Genomic DNA, 24,402 nt, shown 5'->3' with positions numbered 1-24,402 from the left:
CAGCGAGTACTTCTGGAGAGCTGTAGGTATTAACATAATATTACTACTACTGCCTTCTTTTTTGTTCTTTTTTTTGTATTCCATCACACTATTGGGTTTTTCTATACAGAATTTAAGCTCTTTTCAGAACGCTGAGTATGGCAGAAACTCTTTTTAAGAATCTTAATGGTCTATGAAAGAGTTTTGCTCCATTGTTTGATTTTTTTTTACAATTTTTAAAAAGTAACAGGCTTGTTGCAAGTTAATGGGTTGKTATTTAGGTTAAAGCATTACTAAGTCTTAAAGGCAAGGATGAAAACATATTGGATTCATACGGCAAATATAATTCCTTTTATTTATAATGACATTTTATAGCATTGTAGCAAAATACTCTAGTAAAGCCTGCCTTGCTACTCTTTTCAATCTATACCAAAAGGAAGAACAAAAGACAAGATGAAAACCTGAGGCACAAGCTACTAGTAGATGAGCATTCTCTCAAGGATCTATTTTTTGCCTTTTTACTCTTCCATTTACAGACAGGTTTCCAATAATGACATATAATACTGAACTAGAMAAACCTTGATCTGGACACATACAGTAGTTCTTAGCTAAGACTATTTAAGACTCACTACCAAATATAGAAACTCAAAAATATTATTTCATTATTTTTTCACTTCTTTAGTGGTGTTTCTACAATAASAAGATAAGCAAATATGTAAGTGAACCCTAACTCTTATTTTCTTCGTCTGTTCACTGTTGGCTTCATAATACCCTGTCATAAAGTGTCATTTATATTGGAAAATGTCACCCAGGAAAGCAAATATTTCATAGAGCTCATAGTTCCCTAGGGGAAGCAGACATAGCAACTGAAAATTAAGTTATCCACAATTTCTGCTATATAACCACTTCCCCTCCTCCAACCAACCTAGAGGGACCTGGCCTTAGGAAACACTGAAAACAGCAGGTAACACCAAGCACTGGCAGTAAGGGTAAACCACATATCTGAGTTCCCACCCACTGGCAATTAATGTATTCCATTTGCAAGAGCAGAGATCAAGAACGAGTATCCAGTTTGAAGAAGTGGTCCATGTTCTCACTCATTTCAACACTACCTCTGTGAGAAAGGGAACAAAGAATGTGGATAAATGAGTACAGTCAGAATATACTGAGTTTTGAGAATCTCCACAGGCTTTTCTTTTTGCTGTTTTGTATTTGTCAGATTCTTGGGATTGTAGAGTAAACTAGACTTACCTGAAAACAGAAGGGAAAACCAAAACCTTTTCCGACTTATACTYCTTTGAAATACTGTCAAGTTGATTTAAAAATTTGATTTGTAGGCTCTGTACAAATAAAGAGAGGAACTGAAAAGAGTTATGAATAAGCTGACAGAAATTTTTCAGCTATGAAATACATCAGTGGTTTAAACTTCCCTTTCCTGCTTCCCTGTGGAATGCCCAGCTCTTCCCTGATGACACAGTTGGAACCAGTGTCAAACTTGCTCAKAAACCCTGCCTTTCTGCCAAACCCACTACAACCCATAACACAGCTTTTGGCAATCTACAAAGCCTTCTTATTGCATTTCTTACAGCTGTATTTTTTAGCACAAAAATTAATTCGTCCACAATAAGAACAGCTACATTCTGCAATGGACAGCTTTCATTGTAAGAAAGACAAACCGTAGTGTTCCCKAAGAGCAGTTTTAAAAATTACAGTATTTGGCAGGTTTCTGTTAGCTTAATGCCCCACCTGCTGGCTGACGACTAAATGACATGGTGACACTTTCCAAAGAAGTCACACGCCTATTATTCTGCCACCAGTAGGTAGCTATACGCTGTCATGGCAACTGCTACCATTCTGCGTACAAGATGGACTGCACAGCTGGGTCCACCACAGTGTGAAGMTTAACAGGCAGAAATAGAACCGAGACGGTTATAAACCAGACGTAAGCCAGACTGATCACACTGAAGTATTACAAAGCAAAAAGTGAAYAAGAAATACTACAAAACCAGTGAACTCGTCATGCATCTTTAGCTTGTAAGAATTCCTGCACCTTCATGTGCACCCAGCTCAGTCACCATACTGATCTCTGTTACATTCAGGCACAGATTCTCAAAAATGGATCAAAGAGTCTAAGACCAAAGACTGAAATCAAGGCTTGAAATGTAAAAACATTTCAGTCTCATTTATTTGAGAATGCTTCTTTGAAAGAGCAGCTTTAAAGCTTGTTTTAAAGAATGAGTACAGTCCACGGCTCACTTTTTAATCAAAACTCACTTGCCCGGAAGAGCTCTTGCATGCAGTTAGTGTTGACCTGACACTTTAAGGCCTGCTTACTAGTTTGAAAATGCATGAGTAAGAGCCCTTTCAGAACGGCATGTGCTTCACTTCATCATGTTCATTCCCCACCATGCTAAGGGAAATGGAGTCAGCACACTACACTGCTCTGCTATGCTGAGACATGAAATGTTTCTGCAGTGTCCCTGAATTTACACAGGAACATAGAAGACGTTCTTTCTCTGGATGTGAAAGAATTTTCTAAGGTGTCCATTCCAGTATTATTTTTTGTTTCTATCKCCTGACTCAACAGTTCAAGGCTCCTGAACCCCTTTCAGGTATTTCTTCCTAGAATCAACTGCCTAAAAGGCTGTTTTTAAAAGCTGAAGATTAACAATCAAGTTACATATAGCAAGAGAAGTTAAGAAAAAAAAAAAACAGCCTTCAGCCCAGCAGCCACATTTGATATCACCTTAGTGTAAAAAGCAGGCTTTGGAATGCTGTTACACAGCACAGCAGTTCCTCATCTCCCAGCAGCCGGCATTCTGAAGTCCTGGGCACCGTTCTGAGTTCACAAAAATGACAGCAGAACAAAGCCCATCAGTCTAGACTTCAAAATCTACTAATAGGCAACACAGCACTAAAATACCATTTTGGAAACTTCACCACTATTGGTAATTTGTCTCTTACTTTAAAAAAATCGACATTTAACACCTATTAACAAAATTGCACTTTTAATTAATGAAATTATYGCAGACTACCTAAGAAAACAAGTAATAYCAGAGTCTTTCTCCTAAGTCAGGGMATAACCAATGCAACARTGAAATAAGCAGAACTGATGATTTAGGTTTTATGAATACTGTAACATTCAAATGGAAAGACCACACACTTATTTCACTGTCAAAACCACTGAAGTCCAGCTTTTATTGGAAGTGTTTTACTAATAAAGATCTGTGTATAGATAGTTTTCTTCACAATAGCTAGCATAAGGATKTTTTGGATTTGTGCTGAACAGCATGCTGGTAATACAGAAATGTTATTGCTGAGCAACATTTACACAGAGCCTTTTCTGCTTCTTGTACTGCYATACTAGCAGAGAGAATGARYGGGCATGGGACACTGGAAGGAGACAGAGCTGGGACAGGCGATCTCAACTGACCAAAGGGATGTTCCAGACCACAGGACAYGTTCAATCCATRAMGTGAGGTGAAAGAGAAGGGGCGACATTTGGGTGGCATTTGTCTTCCCAAGTCMYTGTTACMTATGATGRGCCCCTATTCTCCTGGAAAYWGCTGCCCAYGGGAAGCAGTGAATTAATTCCTTTTTCTGCTTTGCCTGTGTGAGGCTTTTTCTTTTTCTACTACAAGTGTCTTTATATGAACCCACAGGTTTTCTAGCTAACTTTCTAATTCTCCCCCCTCCCCAATCCCACTGGTGGGACAGCGAGCAGCTGCATGGTTGCTGGCTGGGCTTAAACCACAACAATCCACTATTACAACATTATTAAATCAGGAGTACCAAGCGAGCAACCTTAGTTAACATGCCTAATATTTAGTGCTGAAATATTGGTAATTTTTATCTGCACAAGTGAAACATCTAACAACGAAAATACCTACTTTGGGGTCCCCCCCTGATATTCTAGGCAAATCAATTCTGCACAATTGCTCAAAATAAACGTAATAAACAGCCTTAAGGGAAATCTTATTAATGTTATAAGCTTTTTGTGTATATGGTGTAAATACATGCCTTGACCAGTGATGTTTTCAGTGCAATTGCTGTTTGACATCTCCTAGCTGCAGCCACAGCCTGTTACATAGGCCTGAATGTGAGAGCCCTCTGATGGCTGTAGTGAAAACATCACCTGTGGCAGACATGAAACCTCCCTGAAAATCACCTGTGATTTGCTCGGTTCCCTATGGCATCATACGACCAATCCTGGCAAGGAGGTTTTCCTCCAGTAACTTAAGACACCACCTTCAGAGACTTCYACGAGCTGTTCTTGGGGTACCCAGCTCCCTGACTTCAATAAACTTTATTAGAGCCTTTGACAGTTTCCCAGCCTTCTGCTGGGCAAACAAGCTGCTCATGGCTCAGACAAGTGGATGCTGTGCTGGGTAAAAATCTTCGTGATAACCAGGCCCAGAGAGTGCTGGCAAATGGGAGTTACATCCAGATGGTCACTAGTGGGGCTCCCAAGGGCACAGTATTAAGACCAGTTCTGTTTAGTGTCTTTATCAAGGATTTGGACAAGATCAAGTGCAAGTCCCTGGGTTGCAGCAGACATGAATTTGGGCAGGAGKGCTGATCTGCAGGAGGGCRGGGTCTGCAAAGGGACCTGGACAGRCTGRATTGATAGGCCAATTTTATGAGACTCAACAAGGCCAAGTGCCAGGTCCTGCACTCAAATCACAACAATTGCATGAAAGGCTTGGGGAAGAGCRGCTGGAAAACTGCACTGGCAGAAAAGGACCATCCCAGTGCCCCATGGTGCTGGTCACCTCTACTGCAAGCTGCCACAGGGGTTCAGAGCCACAGAGCCTACAGCTGCAGGGACACTGTACTGAGTGAGACATGCCAATATGCGAGTGGGGCCATACCTACATTGATCCAGTTACCTGTAAGGGCATGAGATGGGATCACAGGGAGCTGTGACCTGTGCAGCTAAGCCCAGTCAGCAACCACAGCCACTTCATAGGAGAATCCCAAGTCACTCGCACCATTTACCCACASTTCATTGAATTTCTTCACTTTGACATTCAGGGCAGTGGGCAGAAATCACATCAACACCCACTGCAGACCTTCAAGAGGCTTAGTTTTAATTAAAGTCAGATTCACCTGGTCTAAGACAGCAGTTAGGCAGTCAGTGAGGCAGGGCTGCCTGAAGATGAGCCAGCAGTATTCCCAGGTGGCCAACAGCATCCTGGCTTCTATCACAAAGTATGGCCAGCCAGCTCTGGGAAGCAATTGTCTCCCTCTACTGGACTCTGGGAAGGCCACATCTTGAATACTGTGCTCCTTTGGACCCCTCACTAGAAGAAAAACGAGGCACCAGTGTGTGCAGAGAAGGGCAACCAAGCTGGTGAAGAGTCTGGAGCACAAATCTGATGAGGAGCAGCTGAGGGAGCTGCGGCTATTTTGCCTTGAGAAAAGGTGGTCCAGACAAGATCTTCTGTCATGCTCTACACCTACCTGAAAGGAGGTTGTAGGTCCCCATGTCCTCCAGGTAACAAGTTACAGGACAAGAAATAGCCTCAGGTTGTGCCAAGGGAAGTTCAGCTCTGGTATCTGGAAAAGTTTCTTCACAAAAAAAAGAGCAGTCAAGTGTTGSAACAGACTGCCCAAAAAAGTGGAGTCACCATTCCTACAGGTATTTAGAAGATGTGTAGATGTGGCACTTAGTCTAAGTCCCACAATAAACAAACACTGCTAACAGACTGAACTTGAGCTCAAAACTCCATTCCAACCTAAATGACTCGTGCTTTATATGCCCTCTGAGCAATTCCTCCTCTATTCCTGGCTTCACTGTCCTCCAAAGAGATTGAAGTGTGTTCACAACACATTTCTACATCATTACTCCACCATATATATGTAGGATCCCCTTTACATGTTTTATACATGGCACCATTTATCCTTTTGTAACGCAGAGGAGCCACTAATCCCATTCTGGTAATTTAACTGCTCCTTATGATCAGGAGTAATAAGCCAGCTGATGCCAAGAACTGGATGGCTGCACAACTGGATGACTACACACACTGTGTGCGTGACTATTAACTGCCAGAGACCAAACACTTTTCCCCCCAAGGGAGGGAATTCTACCATTCTGGTGAGACCCCATCTGGAGGAAAAACATGGMCCTGGTGAACCAGGTCCAGAGAAGGCTCATAAAGATGATCAGAGGGCTGGAACACTTCTCCTATGAAGACAGGCAGAGTGCTGGGATTGTTCACCCCAGAGAAGGCTCCAGTGAGACTTTATTGGTGCCTTCCAGTACGAAAGGGAGCCCCTAAAGAAAGATGGAGACATTTTAGTAGGGTCTGTTTGATAGGACAAGTAATGGTTTTAAACTAAGGTGGCAGATTTATTCTGGAYAGAATGAAGAAATTTTCTCCCATGAGGTCCATGAGACACCAGAGCAGGTTGCCCTGGTGGTAATGTCCCATCCCTGGTACCATTTACAGAGTGGATGGGGCTCTTAATTACTTCACTTAGTTGAATATATCCCTACTCATTGCAGATGACCTCAAGAGTCCCTTCCAACCCAAGCCATCCTATGAAATGGACCACAAATCAATGTACAGCTCTAAGCACAATTCTTTCCCAGGGAAAGAAGACAACCTCTAAAGAAACTGGTGAATTTAATCCTAAATTGTTCTAGGACTTTATAAGAAGCTTAGTAGCTCCTTGAACACTCATGCATAGAGGAACAAGTACAAAATAATGATGGAGATTTGGTTAGGTCTGTTCTAGCCAAGAAAAGGCACCACACAGCAAAATATTCTTCTAAACTTAGGACAGCCTGAAGATGTTAAGTCCAGAGTGATCCTGAATGGGGCAGGGGAAAAGAAAAACAGACTCCTTGACAGAATCAGAGCAGYTTGGGGTGGAAAGGATCTTTAAGGGTCATCTGGTATAAACACCAAATAGTTCAAACAATACCCTGAAATTTGAACACCTACTTACAGGAAAAGGTGAACTGAAGCTTGAAGGGCATGGTACTCACAGCCCAAGAAGAGAACTGCTGACACATCAGTACTGCCTTGTAAGCAGTACTGCTAATATCACACTACATCAGAAATATATTTATAGCATGCACCTTTTTTGACTACTGTCCACACAGTAACTGTTTTAGGACTAGGAGTATAAATATTCTACAGCAATGTTTATAAATATAAATCCTGCCCTMATTACTGTACTTTCTACAGTCTCACTTTAAGGTAAAGGAGCAAAAACCCTTTTTCATCGTTGTCTTGAGCACCACTACACAGTAGTTCACATTACCTGGGGAACAAAATAAAAAAAACAAAACAAAAAAAACACCCACCCACAAAAACAAACAAAAAAAGAAACCAGCCAAACAAAACAACCCACCTTTGTATTTATCCACAGAAGCTGAAGCCAAAACAGTCACTGGGACAATACRAAGGCCTTTTTAAACTCGGGCCTTCTTCCTAAAAAGTTATGTGTATTTGTAGCCCCAGGTTCAGCCCAAATTTTAGAGTAGGAATGATAAAGTAGGAAGTGAGAATCCATCTTGGTTCTAAAGTCACTTAAAGGATTTTTGAGATGCATACGCCACCTCAAGAAATTTCAATTTTCTTAATGGCCAGTATCAGTTTTTTAAAAACTTTCTTAGCAACATTACAAGTGGCAGACATTAAAGCTCTTAAATTATGTATCTATCCTAAAATACTGGTCCCACAAAGTAATTCTTGCAAGGAACACAGATTGTACATCTGTTAGAGGACTTCAAAAATCTCTCAGTAATGCATACCAAAGAAAACCCTTTTCTTTGTAGCAATAAAGGACCACATCACCTAAAGATAGTTTAGCAACTTTTTAGCACAAATACCTAGAAGGAAAAAACTATTTCCACTTTGACATGGAATTAGTGTCTGACAATCATTCCAATGGAGATCCAAGAATACCATCTGACTGGCCATTTCATTCCAAGAGTAATCCTGTCAGGTGGTAAAGTGTGTAAAAAGATATGAAAAGGCCATCAAACAGCAAACTGGGCCACTTTAGGAAAGAACCATAAAACAAACCAAGTGACATAGCTCTAGACTACCTATCAAATGCAAGCATTGTATTTTTCTATCTTGTCTAAGCAACCGTTTATTTTCAGAAAGAGCTGTGGTAATACCTAAAGTACACTCAGAGCTTTAGAGTCTCTCAGGGAATGTATGCGGTATGCAAGCAAACGCAGATCCACAAAGGCTCACTACTATCTGCTACGCCTTGGCTATGTCTTTCCCTGTGATAAACCCTACATTTAATAATCTAGTACCACCATTTTAAACACATTGTACAATCAACTTGCTTAACAGATATTCCTGTGCATAACACTCAAGTCAAATAAACAGAAAACATGCATTCTGTCTAGGTATCTTCTGGTTTAATATCTTGGTGGTGGCACTCTTCAATAAGAGAGCTAGGCATAGGGCACTTGACATTTTGTTGGAGCTACAGGAGAAAGACTCAGGTAGGGCCTGGGGCAACCAAGCCAACCTTGGCTTAAASTTTAAGCCAAGAAGAAATCTGCAGTTGCAACTACTTTTATCAATAAATTGACATCACAGCTTTGAAAGCACATGTAGGGCTRTTTAGGAACTAAAGCTGGAAAGGGCAGGGTCCCGATTCAAGACTAGAAAAACCCTTGCAAAAAAGGCTGGTAACACAGTAGATAAGCATACTCACGCCACTATCTTTAAAACAGCAATCTGAGAAAAACATGGCAAATCAATGTCATGGGAACACTTAATACTGTCTTCAGGGACATGAAACAGTGAGTAGAGAAACTGGCAGGGGCTTTGCTTTTTCCAGGTCAATTTATGCTATCAGAACATTGATCATAATTTTTTGAGCCACTTTATCCCATTTTGTACCATTCTCCCCCACCCTTCAATGAAGTTTTACAGAGCACACTCCTGAGTCCTTGGACATTTGCTCTAGCCATATTCCCCTACATATTCCAGTTCCCTTCTACATATTTTGCTAACCTCTATTTCTGGGAAAGTCTTTGCCTAGCCATTACTACCTCTAAACCTTCTGGAAATCTGAAACAGAACATGTTTAACTAGTCCTAAACAACCTGATGCATACATCCTTAACAAGAGAGGCATAATTTTCTTTTACTGTCTGGAGAGATTGAGATGTCCGAGTAGGAGGAAAAAAAGCAGGCTAGGAACAAACATACAAGACTGAATACAGTTCTCAATTCTCCTCTTTTAAAACTTCAGCTAGTATCCACACAAAATGAAAGTYTGTCACTACAAATTTATAGTAACTTCAAATCTCACACAGGATAGTATGTTTTTAACAGCATTAACAAGTTATTATTTAGTTTTGTCACACCACAAATTTAGGAAGCCAAGGAAAAGTAAAAATTTATTCATTGTTTCACAATACAGAACTAAAATCTACATGATTATTAAAACAGTGTTACACGTATTCTTTGATTAACAGTTTGCATCACCTAACAAAGGCTTATTTAAGTGCAGTATTTTCTCAGAATTTTAAAATACAGGTATTGCTAAGATTTTTAAGTAAAAAATCTTGTATTGGCTGAGTGTCCAATACAGATAGTAACATTCTTGCATTTTAAGTTACAGGATTTGTAGGATTCTCTTCATTACTTACCCAAAAACGATAGTGATGCTCAAGACTGCAGGTACATAGACTACCATTAATGAACATAACCACATTGATTATGTCATCTAAAGGCAACAAGGACTTACAGGGCTTCAGCTCAGTTACAACTTCTCGTCTTCTTTTGCACTGATTTGAAGAACTCAGTCTTAAAATACAATCTCTTGGGCAAATAACTACTTCCGGTTTTTAACTGCAGGAGTTAACTGGTCAGTATGAGTCAAGTTGTAGTTAACAAAAAACCATGTGTAATATGCAAACTGTACCTTAAAGCTCAGAGAAAAATCCACAAACAGCAAACATKTAAACTCTCACACATTCCAGTCAGTTGTCAGGGGAAGCACACAAACAGTAACACTGAAGTTTGTCAACTCTTATAACTTTGAACTTCGAACYACTCAAGTAACAACAACAGTATCAAAACAGGTAGAACATGAGCACAAACATAACTTAAAGCAACTTTGAGAAATGTTACACTCAGTATTGCTAAACTGAACCGTAGTAACATCTAGTTAATTAATTTAGATATTTTGAAGTCTTCATTCATCAAACATTTTTGTGTACTGTCCTTCCTTTCCTGAAGTGGTATGTCTTACTCTCCTGGGATGGGACAAAGACACAAGAAAAAAAAAAAAAATCAATTCATCAGAATAAAGCAACTGAAGTTTCATGAAAACTATCTCCAGGCACCCTGTATTCTATTCACCCCTCTCCAAAACTGATAAAACACAACTTCTGCATTCCCATTTCAGAGTACCCCTGCCTAATTCACGTATCTGTCCTACARAAGAAGGCAAGGTCTTAGAATTAAAAAACCTAAAATTACAGAATTGGAATGTAGTCAGAAAATTCAACTCCATGAAGATGGAGCACATGCAGCAAAAAAATGACAAGCAGCTACCAACCTGGACTACAATTTATTGGTTAAAGCAGAGACAAAGCGTAACTAGGCACCATCTACAGTAGGTGCTTCACTGTACAGACTATAAAGGTTTAAACTCAACATCCTCTTTTGAAACTAGGGAGGAACCTACTGCTTTCATCCATGTCACTGGGAAATGACTAGCCAGACCTATGCTCTAATCACTCGTTAGTTGACTGTTCAACCATTTTTTTACACTGTTCTGATTAAACCCMCTGAATCAAATTTCAGCACTTCTTTCCACCATTAAGCAACTGAGAGCCAAATGCACACATCTCAGAGCATGTACAATGAAAAAATTCAAATGGCATTGAGAGATAGGAATCCTTTCATCCTTATGGTATTCTGTAGGTGAACATATTGAAGGTCAGCTATGTTTCAGGGATTTAATTTTGCTTTCATTACATACCTTTACATTGTTCTCTTGTGATACAATGTCATTTGTCAGCTGGCTGTCAGGATCAGACTGAACAGATATTATTGTCTGCATGCCCCTGTCCACAGACTTCTGAAATACAGTTACAGGTACATCAATACTGATTTGCTTCGTTAGGCACTACTTGCTAGCAATAATGGTGTGTCACAGGGTTTACTTGGCATTCAAAATTCCTCAACTGCCTTGTGTTCCCCCAGGTATTTGTAATTTTTTTCTCCCCCCTAATCTTTAGTATTAGTAACTCATTATCCCTCTCCAGTGTTACAATGCAACAATTACAATCGGTGATATGCCAGTGCACTTGTGGATTAGGCTGACAGCTGAATAATTAAGTCTCCTTTAGAAAACCGAATTCAGAGCCAACTGTGGGCTAATTTGGGGCCACCTTTCACGAAACAGGCAGAAAGGGAGAAAGTTACCAGCTTAGATGTTTGAAGCTTAAAATAAATCTATTTAAGACAGCAGGCAGTGCTGTYTAGTCTGCTTTTTTAGTACCTGTAATTTTCCCTGGAATTTCCACAGATTAGGCAGTCGTGTCAGTAGACTTAATCTAAGTAGAATAGATATTTTATCCAGCCCTCAGCACTGCAAACAAACACTAACAGTTTCAAGGAAATGTGAGACTTTTGAAGTTGTACGAAGAAATCAGATACATTGGACTACACAACTGGCAGAAAGTAGCAACTATAACCTTAATTTCTAGGGTATTTCTCCAAGGCCCCTGACAAAGCTACATAACCCTTGTGCAACTTTCTGGGAATAGCTTTTAGGATAAAGAACACTGAAGTTTTGAGAAGCACTTACCTTTTTTGGGCTGTTAGGCAACTGTGTGGGCTCTGGAACACTACATTCCGTCTGCATAAATGTTTGTTCCTCATTGCCGTAATAGTTTACTGAAGAATAAAACTGTAGAGGTTTTTAATATTACAATGTTTCGGTAACACTGGGAAAACATGCACAGTTATGTTGTCATTGATCCTCATCTATCCATAAACACTGCCAACTTTTGCACTTTTGATAAAAATTTCATGAGTGGGGGAAATATTGTATCATGATCTATTTTATTAAGACACTTAAGAAATGATACTTAAAGTTGCTTAACTGAGAGTTCTAGAACAATTCATATCATCAAGCTTGGAACATCTAACAATGAAACCCCCATGCACACCTACTCTAAAAATATAACAATTCAATGATAGAAGATTGGTAAGTAATATACTATGGCTGTACCACATTCATGGATGCTGTCAACAAAAATTATTTCATCATTAATAATCAATATTTCAGTAACATCTGGCATCTTACAGAAAAATAATACCRTTCAGAGTAAAATTATATATTACAGCTTTAAAACAATAAAACTGCAGTCAACAAACATACCTAAAAAACACAAATATGCCCAGGAAGCAAGTTCAAATTCTAACACTGATAAACACAAGTATTTTTCCCCCTTTCTCATGGATGTTACTCATATAAAATCACAGAACACAAGAATTTTTTTTCAGAAGCCAGCAGCACCATCTACAGTTTGTAGCAGCCTAGGAAATAACTTTAAAAACCTGTTGGAAGGAGCCAAATGTTTCATCAGTATTTGCAAAAAACACTGTGACTTTTCAAATTTAAAAAAAAATAGTATATSAGGTCACAACTTATTTTTCCTTCAACTTTTCCTGAAAAACCAACTCAATTTAGGTTAAAATTCTAGAGTTCTTTGACCAGAACATGCATAATAATGCCAAAAAACAGGCAGATCTGTGCTTCCATGTAACTCAAAAAGCACCACATCAATAGAATTTCTAAACAACTACATAATCTTATCAGCAATTACTCATTTGTATAGCCCAGATTACACTGATCTAGACAACAAACAGACTGATTTTTTTAAGCATCGAGCTGTAAAAACAATGTGCTGATTAAGAAGACAGTTTCAGAAGTTTAACTTTGTAGACTGACCTGAGATGGAGGCATAAAGTAATTTCTTTGATCCCCAGCATGCCACTGTGTTTGAGGCTTAAAAAAAAATGGGCAAGAACCACTTTTTATTCATTCATTTCCAACACAGACAAGTAACTGCTCTGCAGGAGCACCACTGGATTTTTCCACCACCACATCTGGATTTTTCACTAAATAGTCTATAGTCTTACATCCAGCAAAACACCTTATTTTATTCAACTATCTCCTTGTTCTCATTCCAAATTTAAAAAAACTAGAAACAGGATTTCTAAATATGAGAAAAATAAGGGAAATCACAGGAGTTACACCAAGAACAAATCTCAAACCTGTAGTTGTTTCAAGTTACTTCTAGTTTAGTTTCAGTAACAAAACTTAGCCACGTATTTCACTTCTGAGTTCAAATCCCACTATCAACTAAGCACCTTCTCTGATGTTTTGATAGCGCAAGAACACATCCCCCCTCTACATAAATCCCACATTGTATCATCTGATAAGACTGATTCCAACTACCTAACACCCCACACCACACCACGTACAAATGCAAAGCTCCTTCCCASAAGAGGAAGTACTACTAATGTATGTACTTTTTTCTAATTTTGAAGTTGTTTTACCAGTGCATATTTAAGAAAAAAACATAAYGAAACTATAAAAAAAAAGAAAACAGTATGATGAGTTACTCTAGAGTTTTCATCACTATTTTGTTTTTACTTCAGTAGTTGTGAAGAACTGAAAGAAAATAGAATTCAAAGAAAAAGAAACACAGAAAGATCAGACCACAGTTAACACTACATTCTAGTTTTGTCAGGTACCAAACAGCCTTTCTGCTTCYACTAAAACTTTACATACCTGATAGCCGTAAGTCGGTTGATAGCCTACGGGAACTTGCGGCTTTACCATTACAGCTGGTGATGGATTGTATGGATAGGGCTGCAAACAAAGCTTTTTTTAAAAAACTGCACGTATGAAGCAAGATACAAGCATGGTATTTGTAGAGGTATTAGCCAAGAACATATTTTTACAAGTATGTAGTTACATTGTTATTTCAATTCCAATGCAGACTAGACTCACTATTTAAAAGCAACCCTTAAGATTTCCCACAGAGCTTGCTTCAGCACTTCAGGCACTAATTATGTCTACAAAGTGGGATTCCAAGTGTCTTATACATCTAAAATCTCCTACCTGCTTGCAACTGATCTTTTAACAAATTTCAGAAGTGCAAGTCATGACATAAACTTTGAGAATTAGATCTGAAGTAGACTAACTACGATGTAATATTGGAGTACAGTCTGAAGGACCAGTTTTTAGAAGGCAAAGCAAGCTAAGTACTCCAATTAAGATGATTTCCTAGTGTTTCTTCCCTGTAAGTACTCTGACAGTTAACCTGCAACTTTCTCAGCTTCTTCAGAGAATAGTTAAAGGCACATTTAAGAGAACTCCAGCATTTAACAGAATTAACTCTCTTAAATTAATAAACTCAGAGAATCAGCAAGCAAGAATACTATGATCAAGCTCCTTGCCTTGCATGGAAGTAGTTCTGCAATTTTGCTCTTCCTCTTTGCTTAAAATATACWAAATGGGATCAGCTTGTAGCTAGTACTGCCCTGTTGCACGGCCATATCAGACAGGCTGATGCAGTAAGAGAGCCTGATCTGGTCCATTCACAGCACAGGACTCAYATCCAGGCCAGAAGCCCTGCCCTCACATCTCAGTAGGAATGCTTATCTGAAGTATCAGTACAGTGATGTCCCGCAGGCCATACTGTGTTGGTCATGGCTATTAATAGCAGATGCTGCAATACACTGTTCCTATAACGTAACAGCAGTTCAAAAACAAGGATATGTTTGGCTAGGAGGAGAGAAAAGAACCAGAGACAACTTCTGATTCCATACTTAGTTTACAAAAATACATTTATGCAGGACAGCAACACAGTAAATATCTGGATACATTTGTTTTGTGAAGTGCATCTGTGACAGACAATAAGAACACTTAATTTCAAAATAATTCAATCTCCCCTCCACTTCCAACACTTCTCATTCTTAAAGGGTATCTCTCTCTTGTTTTATATAGACATAACATCACTAAATCAATTTGTTAAATTTGCTGGCATTCCTTTGAAGTGGTTTGAGGTTGGGGTGCTTCTTTTGAGGGAAAGTAATATGAAAACAGGTAGGTAAGATCAGACTGGAATCTCAGTACATACTCAAGAAGTTGTATGTGCTTGCATCTTTAAAAATACGTCATTATTATTCAAAGTCAGTATCATGAGCAGTCTTACCTGAACATAGGGTGTTACTGGGTTCATTACAGGTGGAGGCTGCACGTATGGCTGAATCTCCATAGTCTGGTTACTCCACACACTCTGAAACTGTGGTGCAGGCGGACCAACAACTAATCGTCTGGGATGCACACAGGAATCTTATTTGGAAGCAAATAAAAAAACAGTATTGAAACATTATCACATGTTATTTCATTACGAATCAGAATTCAAGCTGAAAAAACCTCAGGGGTCTTGATTCTTGAATTAAACTCAATATTAACTGTATTGTACTGTGCTACCACCCTGAGTTTCATTATTAAAACAACATTAYACAAATTAAGTCATAGAAGCCAGAACTGGGGTTTAACTGAAATATGCATATTGCATCAGGTAAGTATTTGCATGGATACTCATGTAAAATTAAGAAAAAAACATGTTATCATAATACCTGCAACATGAACAAATTTATTTAGATGTACTTACTTAAGTTTTGTTGTTTTCTGATTGCTGGCCCCAGTTTCAGCTTTTTACCATGGAAGTTGATCTGAGACTGAAAGACAGGTTATTCTCTGTAAGATGGGAATCAGCAAGGTGAGTGGTTTGTGGGATTTTAAATAGACTGGACTCTGCTTCTACACCATAGTACAACTCTCATAAAGGTTTAACAAGACTCCAGTCTACTCCCTCAACACCTTATGTCTTTTGCCTCTCATTTCCTGTGGCGCCCTCAGCACAGCCATCTGCCGACCCGCCGACCCTCCAAAATTATGTATCGTTTGACCTAATAGCAACACACACTACCAGGAGTTTGCAACTATGTATCAGTAACTGTCACCCCTGCGGTTTTATACATACAGGTTTCCACTATTCTTGTCTCAATAAAGAGTATTAATGCAAGAGGAGGTTTCTAGTGAAAGACTTTTGGTTTAGCTCTATTAGCATAATTTCATATGAAGTATTAATGCCAGTATTGGCTGCAGACAGTCTGTCTAGTTTACATGCAACTCCACAAACTCACCTGCTACAGAAGAAAATATGTGGCTTTGCAATTTTCTCCCATTTCTGATAAAGAAAGTGCTTTGAACAGACAACAGCAACTTTACTGTTGCCTGTAGAAATAAGTAGAAATCTAACGATATAAAAAGATGCAATATCCTGACTAGTTTGGCAGGTGGATTTTTTTTTTCTTCAGGGGGAGGTATCATTTGGTTGGGTCATTTTGGGCATTTTTTAATTAATCCTGCAATTCTGTTGTGCCCAGAATCATGCAATCACCTTTTCCATCTCAACAATGAGAACTCCTGGGACACAGGCCTCCCCTCAAAGCAGACTGCTTTCTGTTCTGAACCGCAGATTCATGCTGGATCAGAGTGCAGTTACAGAGCTAAAGCAGAAGAAAAATACTGCCAAGGCCGAACAAGGCTACAAAGCCAGGCAGATGAACACAGGCATCAAGAGTAGTTTCAGCCAAAGAGTGCCTCTSTCTTGTTCATTTACAGAAAACACCGTGACCACTCAGTGCAGATAAGGCCTGAAGTGATTTAGTGCAGTAACCTTTGCTTACAATTTGTGCTCTAAAACACCAGTGTTCATTTCTTCCTTTCTTCTAGCCCCTCCAAAAGCCAACAGGTTTTTTAAGTTGATTTCTATCTGAATGTGCTTCTTCCTCACTTGCTAKTAATTTATACTGCCTGCAGACCTGAAATGTGCACTGCAAAGAAAATCCACTATATGCCTCTAGGTCTTCCAAGACCTCTGGTATACAAAGTCACATCACTGAGTACTACATTAATAGAGGAACACTGCAGGCTCCAGTTTTGAAGAAACACACACAGACAATCAGCAACGTACATGGCTCCAATGTCAATGCTGCTCAAGAGGTCTCCACAGAAATTGTTACTTCAGAGCAAGCAACTGATGTTGCACAATAAATGTAATCCACGGTAAAAAGAAAAAGGTGTTTCAGATGAAGTCTGTTGCTCAGTACAGTGGTCACAGTGTATTTCTGTTATAATACCATTAAAGAACAGCAAGCTTTTGAAATTATTTGATGAGAATCAAGGAACTCCTGCTGGGGTTTCACTACTCTCCATTTCATTCAAACACGTTCTCTTCCCACTTACAGAGCTGGATAGCCAGTAAACTTGTCTGCACATCAGAGAACATTATGTTTGTGCCTGGCACACCTATCTGGTTTTGTTTTTCTGATCTACTTCCCTAAAAGCTTCAGAAGCAAATGARAAACTGTTCATCCACCAGAGACACAGGACTTTTCTGAGGCAAAGAGTATAAAGAGGCAAGTATTTCAATACATGATATTTTAACAGTTACTGTATTCAATTTGGGGAGAAAAAGGTAAAATAAAAAGCTTTGTCAGTGGTTTGTGACCTGCTGACATCTATCAGAACCAAGTAACTGATTTGGCTATAAAAACTGAGATTTAAAATCTCTCTGATACCAAATGCCAACATCAGAAAGGCTGTAACAGTTCTACCCTTTTATCTCCTGTGTTAACTATAATAAAACCATATGATGACATGGGAATAGCTGCAACGCAGTCTAAGAGACTTACAGAATACTTGTACTCCAGGTAACATCCAAATGCACAAATACTGCAAGAGAAACGTATCTTAACTACTGAGACATAAAACCCTGCCTACTATTATTCCCACGCCCTGGGTAATCCAAAATGTTATTGTATTACATGTATCTGTGCCCAAAATTCCTACTGTCTCTTAAGACCCTGGAGCCAGAAAGCAGAATCATGGGGCAGCGTGGGAAGGGTGCCCTAGCCTTTTAAAAGCTGGCGCAAACAGGGAGAGCACTCTCTCTTGCCTCATGGTGTTTGCTCAAAACAGAGGCTCTGGTTTGGGGGCTTTTGTCCCTTCTCTTTCATTCTCTCTTGAATCTTGGGACTGTCTCTAGGTGAATTTCAGAACTGCCTATCTACAGCCACCATGGAGCAGCCCTGCAGAAGAGAAGGCAGAGCCACGCTAGCCCAGGTGCCTCGCTTTGCCTGGCTATCTGCTGCTGAGAGGAAGGCAAATTCCCTCCCTGAGTTCTAGCCCTTGACAGAGTACCAGATGCTAGAATGCATTTGTCGATGGACAGACAAAAAGGGGGGAGGACTTGTCACCATTTTCCCTTTGTTACTGCAGGGAGCCACACAGTCGGTCAGCTTGCAGAYGCCACATTTTGGGGGAGGTGCCACTCCTCCATTTTAAGTTTCTCCTTGTTCCCTGGGAGTCCAGCAGATTTCAGCAACTTTGTAACTACTGACTATTGCTGTTATTTTTTGCCAGTTGCTATTTACTCCTTCATTAAAAACTGTTATTTTTTCACTTGTATCTAGCCATATTCACGCCTTATTGATAGAAAGGGATTGCTTAACCTAAATGGAAGATTAATTTTAGTGTCCCAATTTAATTAATCGTAAACCAAAACATGCCAATAGCTAAATGTCTACAATTCTGCCRTAAGCACAAGGGTTCTATAACAACCACCCACTACAAAAAAAAAGCAAGCAGGCAAACAAATGACAACAAGCAGATACAAAATTACATGAGCTGTTCGACCACACTAGGCAAAAATTAATTACCTGAAAACTAATCTGGTTTTTTACTTAAGCAAATACAAGAAGATTTTACCACCAGTTTACMTTTTACAAAGCTTACTCCTTGGGCAGCCCTCGACTTTCTGTGTCCTAACTTAAGTCTACAGGGATGTCACTTGGCTTCCCCGAATTYGTCTCTAGCCTTCATAAATCAACTTTTTCAAATAATTTAGACAAAGAGCTTACCTCAACTATCTTCTGAACATCCACATTTTCAAGGAAAGACACAAAGCCATACCTAAAAAGGAAGGACAGACTATTCCATAATCAGTTTTATTTTAYTGTTAACTGAATTCTTTTGAACAAGACCAGTGAACAACATGCCAGGTATACTGCACATCAAAATTATMAACTAGGATATTAGTTTAGGATTCAGCCTAAAATGTATTTACTGCTAATTAACAGTATCTACTACTGGGCCAGATGAAAGAAACTAAATGCCAGATTTTGGAACATGAAATAGAAATAAAGGCTATTTTGCCATTTAACTAYTCAAAATGAGTACTGCTGTTGATATTGGCAACTCAGAAAGTTAAAATTAAGTAAGATCTGACTTATTATCAAATTTTGTACTTACTACAGAGGTCTGAATGAAAGCAGGCATTATAGAACAGTGACACCARTGGAGGAAGCAATTCTTGAAGAGATTTTTTAATTTATAATTTCACTGCCTCCTAGTTTATCTGKTCTATACAATTAAGATCATTTCAGAGCATGATGGTAACAATTGTGTCCATTAATGGAGTAAGTCAACTTGCTATCAAAACTCATAACATACACTGGCTAATTGCACTTTGAGGACTMGCAAGGGATATGAGAAAAAGATTTCCATGTTGAAGAAAAAATATGTGACATTGAATCTATACACAGGACCTTAGAAAAACTGGGCTGGAAGGAACCTCAAAAGRGTATGGTCTCCCTCTCAGAGGAGGGATAACCTCAAAACTGGCATCACTTCCCCAGAATTTAACAGGGTAAGGATCTTCCTATCTAAGGGTTTCACCACAGTAATCCAGAATTATTCTATACATCCAAAGTGAATTTCCCCAGTTTCAGCTTTGTTCACCTACTTAAGTTTCCCCCTTCAGTCAAGAAAGTTTGGGCTGTTTTACTCTAGAACTTGTTTCCAAGTGTCAAAAGAGTGCAGACCCATTACACTGAATAAATCATTTTACTTCTCTTAACCATTCCGAACTGTCTTCAGATTTTTTACTACTCTACCCATGAGAAAAGCCCTACAAAATAATTGGCTGTGAAAGCATCACACAAGTTAAGCTTTATTTCCAATGGTTAAGTGACAAAGAGCTTCTTTCCCCTGATCAGAGAGACTGAAGCCAGAAAAAYTGGGCTATTCTAAGATTATACAGATTTAGTYACAGGCAATAGATTCACAGGGTTCWCAGTGTAAATTCACCACAATAGAAAACTGCAACTGGTAATAAAGTTTACGCATGTCAAGTGTGTTGCTAATTATTTACTCATATCACCTATTACACAATTACATCAACATAAGCAGCAACTTAAAGCAGCCACTCATATTCTACTCACCCCTTCGAAACACCAGTTCTGTCAGTGATGACTTTCACCTCCTTCACAGTACCATATTGTTCAAAGACACTACGAATTTCTGCTTCATTCATCTAAAAGAAAACAAGGTCTTAAATGTCTTCAAGCACACTTAACTGCTTAAAACTGATGTAAAGAAGACAGTACCATTATTAAAACCCATGTTCCACCACCATAAGAACTAAAGGTTTTTTCTGGAAGACATGCTCCTGAATTCTCCAAAGACATTTCAATACCTTGAGATTGGCAAATGCGCACATAAAGAAAAAAAACCCCAGCATTACAAACAAGCAAAAAAAATCCAYACAAAACCAGAAGTTTAATTTCCATTTTCTTTCCAGAGAAGTACCCTACACACATGCTAAACAATTAGAAGTATATAAATACCTTTATGTCAATTCCACCAACGAAGACTGTGTTTGGCATGATTTTTCCTTCTGGTAAAACATAGCCTTGACTGACTGTTGCTGAATAGGTGCTGCTCTCCGAGGCAGTTGAACACTGGGTTTCCACATGAGCTGCCTGAGGTATTTCAATAGGAATACTTATTTTAGTCAACTATATTCCACYTTAAGACACCAGAATACCTGCAGCTTCCTACAGAAATATCATGGGACAAGGAGTTTCAATAGCACAAATGAAACATTCATTGAGAAAAAAAAATTATTCCAAGAAGTTTTAAAAATTATTATCTAAATCTAGTCTAAACTACTTTAATTAGTCCCACCATACTCTATCAAGCTTTGTGACCAGTGCTGCTACTACCAGGGTTTKCCCCATCTCTTCTGCTGCACCTGCTCTTGCACAAGTTCGAAGGTTTGTCAGGTAAAATTAAAGTGGCTCAACAGAATTCAGCWGGAAAATTAACATTAAATGAGCAGCTTTTCCATCCAAGTGGTACTCTGCTATTGTTTGGCTGCATATCCAGCTAAAGAGCATTTGAACTGAAACCTGGGACAGCAACTCCACAGCACCCTTATGTTGATGTAACTTGTTTCTACTTCCTTCTTTCTGCATGTTTCAGCGAACCAAGCTAGAAGCAGCATTCACTTTGCTGTGCAAGCTCTCTGGCAGCCTGGAACAGGAAACTGTGCTCTCAGCAGATGCACTCAGTAAGGGCCAGAACCAGCACCAGAAAGCTGGTAGGAACAGATACWGCTAGTACACCTGTCACACACGGCCTTGGCTGCCATGGAAGTGCAGTGTTCGTGTCTCAAACTAATGATGCAGAACAGAATATTTAAAGAAAATTAACTAACTTAACACTCTTACACATTAAGTAGCTGGAAGAAAAAATACACAGACTACTTAGGCATTCTGGCAAGTTGTTCAACATCAAAACAAAGATTTATTAATATACGTATTTCTTAAAACCTGAAAAGGAGAAGAAAAATGCATAGTAGTAAGTCTCCTGGTACAAAGACAAGAGAGAAAAATCTCCCTTCAAAGTCACTTTTCAAATCTTTAGTACTATGATGCAAAAATTTTGCCAATTTAAAAAAATACTAATCTAAACCCAAATTATTTTATCAACATAGCACTACATAAATGACTGTACTTCTACATAGACTATGGGCAAAGAACTCACACTGCCACTGAATCATTGTCCAAAGCCTAAACAACTTTAAGTTTTCAAGTGGGAAATCCTGTCAGTGATTAATTTATTATAGTAGAATTACAGCATCAGCTGAAGTGACTCAACCCTTTAAAATTATCCTAAAAGGAGTGTGATTTGTCTTATCGCATGAAGTAGCTTTGAAATCCAATTTCTGGATGTCAGGAATATTAGGGTTTATTCAGTTTTTCCTATTACCGGAATTTACAGCTGTTTTTTTTTCTCGTTGAAAGACAGCATTAATCAGTCTGCTATTATTCCATCAAGCATGTTTAAACTGATGCAGAGAAACTGGAATAAGGTCTTCCTTACAGAACTCGTGAAGCTAGTTAAAGACTTTTCGTGAAAGAAAATGTGCAAAAGCACTATCGTTGGGGCCAGGTGATGGAAATACATACCTACCCACCCAAATGTTTTGCAAACATCACTCAGTTTTATACTCATCCAGGAGAGGAAAACCTTCGCTTTTTTCCTGGCCACACAAGCCCGCAATTTCTCAGGCTTCACCCTGGCCTCGACACGCATTTTGATTAAAGCATTACTTCTTTTTTTTTTTTTAAATTGGAACATTTAACCCCTGTGACCCGTGTCCCGCTGCGCGGACTCCGAGGGCAGTCTCCATGACAGCGCCACTGCCTGAGGCAAGAACACGGCTGGCGTCGCAGCCTTCCCGCTGGGCACTAAGTGGAGCCCTCGGCCAAGCACTGCACGCTAGCCACTTACGAGGCGTAACTTTCCCTGTACTGGAAAAAAAAAGAAAAAAAAAAAAAAAAAAAAAAAAAAAAAAAAAAAAAAAAAAAAAAAAAAAAAAGCCGCACCACCTTACTCGTATAGTGTTTGCAGCGTCAGCGCTACAGTCGCAAATCACGTTTCTCAAATAGAAAGAACAAACAGCAAGCAGCATGCTGTTAGGAGCCGAGCTCAGCTCCCGCTGCCCGCACAGCGCCCGCAGCGCTCCGGGCGACGCCGGGCCTCGGCTCTGCCGGCTGAGGGACGCCGGGCCGGGCACCCTCGGGCGAGTGAGGCGCCGCTCGTGGGCCGCCGTGCGCCGCGCCTCCACCAACGGCCGCCATTTTACAGCCTCACACCTCGGCTGCCCGGCGCCGACGGGGCGTGGGCAGGCAGGTTTGGCGCTCAGGGCAATGGAAGCYGTTCGCCCCCGACAAGGGTTCCTGCCGGACCCTACGCGCAGCGGGTACAGCCGCCACGGGCAGGTGGAAGGGCGGCCCAGCGGAACGGCGCCATGTTGCAGCACGGAGCCATGTTGCGRCCGCCACTAAATGGCCGCCCATGGGTGTGAAGCGTCTTCCGTCGCCCAGCCTTCAACAGACCGTAACGCCGACGGCTCCGAGCCACACGTTCCCTCGCACAAGTGCCTGGCCTGACAGTTGCGGTATTCCCTCTTTGACATTAAACGCTCCCCTCGTAAAATTTTAAAATCTTTATGATAGTTAAAATGCTAGCAGCCCTCAAGGGTTCTGCCCCCTAATCGCGTTACAAGGCGACGCTACTCGGGCTATGGGCATTCCCATATCTCATCCCAAGAATAACCCAAAGAAKTTACTACTCCGCTCTCCCCTTCGCTGCCCGCGGGGTGTCCCACCAAGACACATCATCCAACACACAGCCGCCCGACGGCTCAGCGTTTAAACACCCCCATCATCCCACTTCCCACCGACCCAGCAYGGGGCATGGGCCCCCTTCCTCACTCACTCACCATCGTTTACGGGAGCTGAGGCTGCGCCTGGACACTTCAAAAATAAATAACGCTTTTAAGCAAAACCAATATAAACTTCTTTGAGAAAACAAAGTGCAGAGAGTCGGTTTTCTTCGAACCCAAAGTCAAGTTCCCGATGCGGATCRAGACGGGTTCGGAGATTCCCGTTCTCCTTAAATAGCCTCATAGGGGGATGGAACGGAAGAGGCCACACCCTCTCCGGTCGCTAACACTCCCTTTTTCCTTCGCCACATGGCGGCGGCTGTACAGAGAAAGGATCTTGGATACCGTGGCTTTCTCTTTTTTGCGGGGTAATTAGGTTGGGACTGTCATTTGTGGCCTTGTTGTTCGGGAACTTGCAGTTGAGCGCATGTGATAGCAGCAGCAGCTCTTGCCATTCTGACAAGAACTTGCACTTGCCTTGTGGAAGTTTTGAGGATGGCATTTTGCTGAAGAGGCTTTCACCCTCTTTGAGGCAAAAGCTGTAGTTTTCTTATTAATGTTTTCACAAATGTTATATAAATGYTCTAGAGTAATCAGCTTCCATCCTGTGACCGCCTCTGCTGAATACCAATTTACTGTCTAATCACCAGTGGCCCAAGGCCTTTCTAGAAGGAAATCTCTCTGAAAGCCCTCCTGGTTCTATAGTAATAAGATGGAACTTGGAAATTAGTTTTAAATAGCTGTTTGCCACTGGTATCA

The 24,402-nt window shown here is 40.1% G+C and overlaps 1 protein-coding gene across 1 annotated transcript; it reads right to left on the bottom strand.

Annotated features, from left to right (window-relative positions):
* Positions 1 to 10,167: 10,167 nt before the first annotated feature.
* DAZL (deleted in azoospermia like) lies at positions 10,168 to 22,887 on the bottom strand. Its single transcript, XM_057377431.1, is given in 11 exon segments — positions 10,168 to 10,221; positions 10,953 to 11,051; positions 11,784 to 11,910; positions 12,940 to 12,989; positions 13,779 to 13,859; positions 15,208 to 15,347; positions 15,673 to 15,739; positions 18,989 to 19,040; positions 20,351 to 20,442; positions 20,756 to 20,890; positions 22,810 to 22,887. Coding segments are annotated over 11 exon segments (975 nt in total).
* Positions 22,888 to 24,402: the final 1,515 nt, after the last annotated feature.

Source organism: Malurus melanocephalus, unplaced genomic scaffold (genome assembly GCF_030028575.1).
Source record: "Malurus melanocephalus ecotype Western Australia unplaced genomic scaffold, MMel_1.1 scaffold_315, whole genome shotgun sequence".
Lineage (NCBI taxonomy): Eukaryota > Metazoa > Chordata > Aves > Passeriformes > Maluridae > Malurus > Malurus melanocephalus.
This window is presented reverse-complemented; position numbering and strand designations above follow the sequence as displayed.